Source organism: Gymnodraco acuticeps, unplaced genomic scaffold, assembly GCF_902827175.1.
Source record: "Gymnodraco acuticeps unplaced genomic scaffold, fGymAcu1.1, whole genome shotgun sequence".
NCBI lineage: Eukaryota > Metazoa > Chordata > Actinopteri > Perciformes > Bathydraconidae > Gymnodraco > Gymnodraco acuticeps.
The window spans coordinates 122,009-128,731 of NW_022991724.1; the positions used below are offsets into that span (position 1 = coordinate 122,009).

At 48.5% G+C, this 6,723-nt stretch overlaps 2 protein-coding genes across 2 annotated transcripts; both read right to left on the reverse strand.

Annotated features, from left to right (window-relative positions):
* Positions 1–219: 219 nt before the first annotated feature.
* Positions 220–4,017, reverse strand: LOC117534790. The gene is made up of 2 exons (XM_034199011.1): positions 3,649–4,017; positions 220–3,615 (listed from the first exon to the last, which is right to left on the reverse strand). The coding sequence occupies exons 1-2, from the start codon at positions 3,931–3,933 to the stop codon at positions 481–483; spliced, it is 3,420 nt and encodes a 1,139-aa protein (XP_034054902.1). The 5' UTR covers positions 3,934–4,017; the 3' UTR covers positions 220–480.
* Positions 4,018–4,085: 68 nt separating this feature from the next.
* LOC117534798 lies at positions 4,086–6,487 on the reverse strand. Its single transcript, XM_034199019.1, has 4 exons — positions 6,265–6,487; positions 5,923–6,047; positions 4,840–5,728; positions 4,086–4,120 (listed from the first exon to the last, which is right to left on the reverse strand). The coding sequence occupies exons 1-4, from the start codon at positions 6,485–6,487 to the stop codon at positions 4,086–4,088; spliced, it is 1,272 nt and encodes a 423-aa protein (XP_034054910.1).
* Positions 6,488–6,723: the final 236 nt, after the last annotated feature.

Below are 6,723 nucleotides of genomic sequence, written 5' to 3' on the forward strand. Positions count from 1 at the left end.
TGCATCTGTGTTACCTGTTATAACTCAATCAATATTAGAAACATGTTGTTGCGACCTGGCTCAAAAGGCCACAACAAAAAGGAGACACAACATGTCAACGGGTAGGTAAAGGTGTTTATTTGCACAACACTGGTCAATTCAACACATTGGTTATACTCATCAGAGCCGGGTGCCTGCAGGAAAACAGAGCGAGAGCAGACAGGAGCAGAGAGGCTTTAAAATAGCTGCAGAGCACCAGACCCAGGTGCCCTGAGTTAATGCAATCACTGCAATCAATGCAGCCAAGACAGGACAGCCACACCCTCTCCACTGATGAACCCACAGGGGCATCACAGCCCCCCCCTTAAGACGGAGGCCCCAAAGGGATCCCCGAAACAACACCAAATATCCAGAGCCAGAGAGACTCCCTACCCCACCGGGGCACGAGAGAGAGCATCCGCCACAACGTTGTCCTTCCCCTTAATGTGCCGAATGTCCAAACTATAGGACTGCAGGACAACGGTAAAATCGCTGCTTAATTGGAGGACTGTCCCCCACGTCGATATCATGCTCCACGAGAGTTGTGCGCGATGGCGTATCGCCGAACAGTACCACAAACTTCCCGATTAAAGCCGCCAATTCATCTCTCTGTGCTGCCGGTAAGTGACTCAACAAGCGATCCAATTGGCATAACGACTCCGAATTCCTCAGCCTACCAGACATAACAGGTTCATCTGGTGCCTTAACATCACACTCCTCAGCCAACCCTCGATCTGAAAGCACAGAATCAACCATCATTATGGGTCCCACACCCAACTTTTTAACCATGAAGCTATCCCCAACGGTATCACGAACATAGTACGGTTTCAGGAGGTTGACGTGACACAGTTGAGACAACTTCCTCCGATTTGGAGTAGCAATCAGGTAATTTTGATCTGACACTTTACTCTCAACAGTGTACGGGCCGGCAAACTTGGCTTTGAATGGTGAAACCTGCAGTGGCATCAAAGCCAACACCTGATCCCCTGGGCTGAATTCACGATACTCGGCTTTACGGTCATAGAGTCTCTTCATATTAGCCTGAGCACCAGCTAAATTTTTCCTTGCCATTTCCACCGCTACATACAGGCGATGACGAAAGCCCTGTATATAGTCCACTAAATTTTTAGGTGGCTCACCCTCAACCAAACCATCCTGGAGAACAGATAACACCCCACGCACCTTATGCCCAAAGACCAAATCATTAGGGCTGAACCCTGTACTTTCCTGAACGACTTCCCTGGACGCCAACATGAGCCATGGAAGTCCCTCCTCCCAGCCCTTCCCCATTTCCATACAATAAGCACGCAGCATGGACTTCAATGTTTGATGAAACCGCTCTAGCGCCCCCTGGCTTTGGGCATGGTAAGCCGACGCACGGTTATGCCTGACCCCCAGCTGCTGTAGAATCTGTTTGAACATATGGGAAGTAAAGTTGGTACCCTGGTCGCTTTGAATCACACGTGGGATCCCAAATGTGGAGATGAACTGGGTTAAAGCCCTAACTACTGGCTTCACTGAAATGGAGCGCAAGGGAAACGCTGCAGGATACCTTGTAGTCTGGCACATTATAGTAAGCATGTACGCACAACCGGACTTAGATGGAGGCAACGGCCCCACACAATCTATGATCAAATGCTCAAAAGGTTGACCAAGGGCTGGAATGGGACTGAGGGGTGCAGGCTTCACCACCTGACTTGGTTTACCAGTGAACTGACATATGTGGCATGCTTTAATATAACTTGCAACATCGCGCTTTAACCGAGGCCAGAAAAAATAGCGTAGGACACGGTCATAGGTTTTTTTTATCCCCAAATGTCCCCCACTATCATGCGCAGTTTGCAATATCACATCACGAAAGCTACTCGGCACCACCACCTGAAAAATTGCCTCCCCCACAGCATCACCAACACAGGGCACCCACTTACGCACCAGCAAGTCCCCCTGAACAAAGTAACCCTGGGCTATGTCTCTGACCTTCTCTGCCGGCAACACTTCAGTCCACAGAGCAGAAAGAGATAAATCGTCCCTCTGACTCCTGACCCAGTCCTCCTTTGACACCGACGAAGGGAGATCAGGCAGTGAGACCACATGTACCACATTACTTTTGCTACACTCCGAAACATGTGGGTCAGCAGACATTTTACGGCTCTGTGCACGTGTCACAGCACAAACTGGAAACACACTTGGAAACTGCAAACCACTCTCATCTGGCTCCCCAGATGCCACCGGCCTGGAAACCACCACAGGCGGTGGCACACCAGCCCACACAGCACTACCAGCGAGATCGTTGCCCAAAATCATATGTATCCCAACGAGTGGCAACGCGGGACGCACACCGATAGACACAACTCCCCGCACCAGTTCGCAATCCAGCACTATTGTATGCCGTGGCACAGGGATCAAGCCCATCTCCATGCCCCTCATCAGCACAAAATCCCCCGTTTCTGTCTCTGACGAAAAAGGCAACACTGACTCAACAATGAATGAGTATCTAGCCGCTGTATCACGCAACACCTTAATCGGCACATATTTGTCACTACCGACTACTGATACTACCGCTTCAGTGATGAACGGCTCAAAACCAGAACCCGCATCCGGGTCGGCACAAACCGGCTTCTTATCAGGCACCATGCCCGAGCCTACACCCAACGGTTTGTTATCCACCACGGCAGAACAACACATGGCTGGAGCATGTGGTGACAAACGAGGCTTCCCCTTCGTTTCCAGCAATGGACACTGCTCCTTCCAATGACCCCCACCTTTGCAATAGTGACATTGGTCCACTTTGGCCCCCTCGGGTCGCCCTGTACCTGCAAATCTACGGGAGGAGCCTGGTGAAAACTTTCCACGGGCATCTCCATTGTCTTCTCCACGTTTCCAATCACCCCTAGAATATTTCTCCGCAAAACTGCCCTTATGTGTCAACACAAAATCGTCCGCTAATTCAGCAGCTCTAAACGCGGTGGGAGGTTTCTGTTCATTCACATACGTGGCCACACGCTGAGGGAGAATGTTTTTAAATTGTTCCAAGACAATGAGCTCACAAAGACCGTCAAAACTTGCAACCTTTGCTGCCGCGCACCACCGCTGAAAATGAGAAGTTAAATCACGGATAAACTCCACATGTGTCTGCTTATCTCCCTTGACCCCACTTCTGAACCTTTGACGATACGCTACAGGAACCAGTTCGTAAGATTTCAACACCGCTGATTTTACTCTATCATAGTCCAAAGTATTTTCGCCACAAATAGCTGAATAGGCTTCCTGTGCTCGCCCAGTGAGTACACACTGAAGTAACAGCACTCTGTCCGAATCTGACCAGTTTCTTGCCTCTGCTATGTGTTCAAATAGAGTGAAAAAAATGTCCGGGTCACACTCATTGAACTTTGGCACTAATCGCAAGTAAGAAATTATATCGCCACTGCCTGATGCTAACCTAGCACCACCATCCTCCCCTGGAGAAAACTTGCCCTCTCCCATCAGCCGTAATCTAGCATGTTCCACCTCACATTTCATCTTTTCCACCTCCAGCACCTTCTCCACCTCTAAACGCTTCTCTACCTCCTGCTGCTGACCCCTCATCTCCAACTGCAACTTCTCCTGCTCCAACTTCAACTCCAACTGCAATCTCTCCTGATTAAACTGCATGGCCAAAAGCTCCTTTTGCTGTTCGAATGTCAAACCAGCTGTCTGAACCACTACTGGCCCGACCCCTGCCACACCAGACTCACTCTTCTGTAACACTCCCCGCTCAAACAAAGATGACACGATGACAGCTTTAATGTCATGTTTCCGCTTGCTCCCTACAACAGCAATTTCATAATGCTCTGCTATTTCGATCAACTGCGCCTTCTGGCAACCATCCAAGAAAGATACTGAGGGCGCATCCACAAACGCTGACAAAGAAGCCATAATATATTGCCTATACCCAATCAGAAAGCAAAGTACTCAACTGTCAACACGCCTGGGCGAAAAGACAAAACCCAACAGAGAATTCCCCCCCTAACTGCCTTACCAAAATCTTCCTAATCTCACCTAGTCTTCATGTGGCTTGCGGCGGGTAATTACGCACTGGAACCCGGCGGATTTATGGAGCGACCTGCACGCAGGTAACACCAAGAAATCACGCGGATGTGCCCCCGAGACAGCTGTCCGAAAACAGCTGACACCAACCACGTCGCCACAACACTATGAAAAAAAACAAACAGACGGAACCCAAGGGGAAACGCCACTTATGCCTAGCGGGGAAAATCTCTTTTACAAAAGCGTAACAAACAGCAATATCTTACCTTCTGATTGGCACACAAAACCTGATGCCATGTCAAACACTAAAGCATCCTGAAACCCAAAAGACATGATGTGTCCCCCAAATAGCAGCGCAGAGCCAGCACACAGCTGGACCACAACAATGAATCAGCTGCTCAATGAGCACTACACAAACTTTTTAAATAAATAACCCGTTGGACGAGCCCCCATTTGTTGCGACCTGGCTCAAAAGGCCACAACAAAAAGGAGACACAACATGTCAACGGCAGTGGCGAGCCGTGACTTTTCTACCTAGGCCCTCTGACCCCACCCCCCTCTTCCCTCGGAAAAAAAAAAAGAAAACGTTTTTACGTCACAGCCTATAGTATACTTCAGCGGAATATCAAAACAGCGGCCCGGGGTGCAAAACGCATCAATGACAGCGACCCTCTACCACACAAAACAACACCATTTATATAAACACCTATCATGACAGGACACCCACAGCCAAGTAACAATTACAAATGAATTAAGTCGGCACGGCGGCCCACATTGAAAATCACTTTGACTTACCTTTGATGATCAAATCACCTAAACACAAAGTCCATCCTCCTGTCTTTTTGGATGAAGAACTTGATGGCGGGTCATGCAGCTGATCCTTTGCTTTTAAAGCAATCAGCAATTCCTTCTCGATCGAAATTAAGGCCAAGTCTGACAGTCGGACTTGCCCAGTCGTGGACCTCGAGTAGCTTTTTATGCGCTTCAGCGCAGAGAAGGACCTCTCCACAGAGGCAGTGGACACAGGTATTGTCAGGATGATGCATGAGAGGGTGTACACCTGTTTCATGCTTTCACTCAGTCCTTTTTTGAGGAGAAACTGATGAATGTCGGCTGGGCTTTTCCCTAAAATGTCAGACATGCCGTACATCACGGCGAGTTCCGTGTGCAGTCGAGGCTGGTCGAAATATCCGCCATAGCTCTCCATCAAACTGTTCAAGGCAGCAGTTGGGAAATAGTTACAGTAATGCCCGAACTGTTGCGGGTCCAGAAGGGCCAGGAATTCCAGCTTTTTGTGGTCACTGAAGCGGTTGGAAATCTGGGTTAGCAGGCTGTCAATTACGCTGCAGTGGAGCTCCCTATACCGTGCACGAACGTCTCCTTGAGCTCCACGGCCGCGCGGAGGACCAACCAAAGCCTGGGTTTCATCGTAGACGCTGTCAAAGTTCCCCTTCTCCTGTTCAATTTGTCGCTGTAGCTGATCCACTCTGGCCAGGCAGAACTGCATATCAAAACCTTTGTTCTGAAGTATTTCAAAAACAACATCCGAGTAGGAGAAGATAGCGTGGAAGGTTTTCAACCAAAAGCTGAAATCGAAGCTGGTAAGGAGGGTGATGTATCCATCAGAGCAATGAACAGTTTCGTCATCAAACTCTGTGTGATGGTCTACGATGTGCTCGAACACTTACGAGAGTAATGCTTAGTTTAGAAAAAACAACTTATAGACCTCCAGTAAACACTAAGATTAGCTTTTCATTTAATGTAATACTAGCATAGTTCTTTACCTTCATGTTTTTATGAGTGGGTAGTTTCCAACACTAAATCATTTCTTTATTATTGTTAATATTTCCATTACGTTCATTGTTATTATTATCTTACCTCTCTCAATTCCCTGGTCTTCTCTGCCACTGTGCACACCAAGCGAGAATGAAAGCACCAGCGAGTAGGAGCTGCCCCTATGCTGGCAAATATCATCCAGTAGCTTGGTGCGCTTTGCTGAGCGGCTGAAAAAGGTGGCCAAGCCAGAGAGGTGGGAGAAGAAGACCTTACACTCTCTTATCTTGGAAGCTCCCTTTGACAAGACGAGATTTAAGATGTGAGCATAGCAGTGAATGAAAAGGGCCTGTGGAATTGTTTCCTTAACTTTCGCTTGCACCCCATTCAATCCAGAGGCCATAACAGCTGCTCCATCGTAGCACTGCGCGACCACTTTGTCAATACAGCCACTCTCCCTCAGGAACTCCAGCAGCCGTGTAGCTATGGCCTCTGCTCGTTTGTCCTCTGTCACATCTTCGTACTTGAAGAAACGCTCTTTTATCCCATCGTCAGTGACATATCGAAGCACATATGACATCTGCGCCACGTTGCTAATGTCTGTCGTTTCATCCAACATGACCGCAACAAAAGGTGCCTTCCTCAGCTCCTCTTTCATGCTATCCGTCATTACACTAGCGACAGCGCTGATCAGGTCATTCTGAATCCTTGAAGATGTGCCGGTAAATACTGTTGATGTGGCGAGGTGTGTGTGCAGGTCGCTGTCATATTCTGCCACTAAATCCAGCAACTCTATGTAATTCCCCTTGTTTGATGAAGTTACACTCTCATCGTGACCTCGGAACGGCAACTCCTGCTTGCCCAAGTACACCACACAATTTATCAGGCGTTTCAAAATTCCTCGGT

Excerpts from the sequence above, each read along its gene's own strand:
- LOC117534790 (XM_034199011.1), bottom strand. The coding sequence starts at position 3,933 with ATGGCTTCTTTGTCAGCGTTTGTGGATGCGCCCTCAGTATCTTTCTTG. Across the intron at positions 3,616-3,648 it reads TGCAGTTTAATCAGGAGAGA|TTGCAGTTGGAGATGAGGGG; the intron begins TTGCAGTTGGAG and ends GAGCAGGAGAAG.
- LOC117534798 (XM_034199019.1), bottom strand. The coding sequence starts at position 6,487 with ATGACGGATAGCATGAAAGAGGAGCTGAGGAAGGCACCTTTTGTTGCG. Across the intron at positions 6,048-6,264 it reads GTTCCTGAGGGAGAGTGGCT|CCGCTCAGCAAAGCGCACCA; the intron begins GTATTGACAAAG and ends CACCTTTTTCAG. Across the intron at positions 5,729-5,922 it reads AGACCAGGGAATTGAGAGAG|GTGTTCGAGCACATCGTAGA; the intron begins GTAAGATAATAA and ends TTACTCTCGTAA.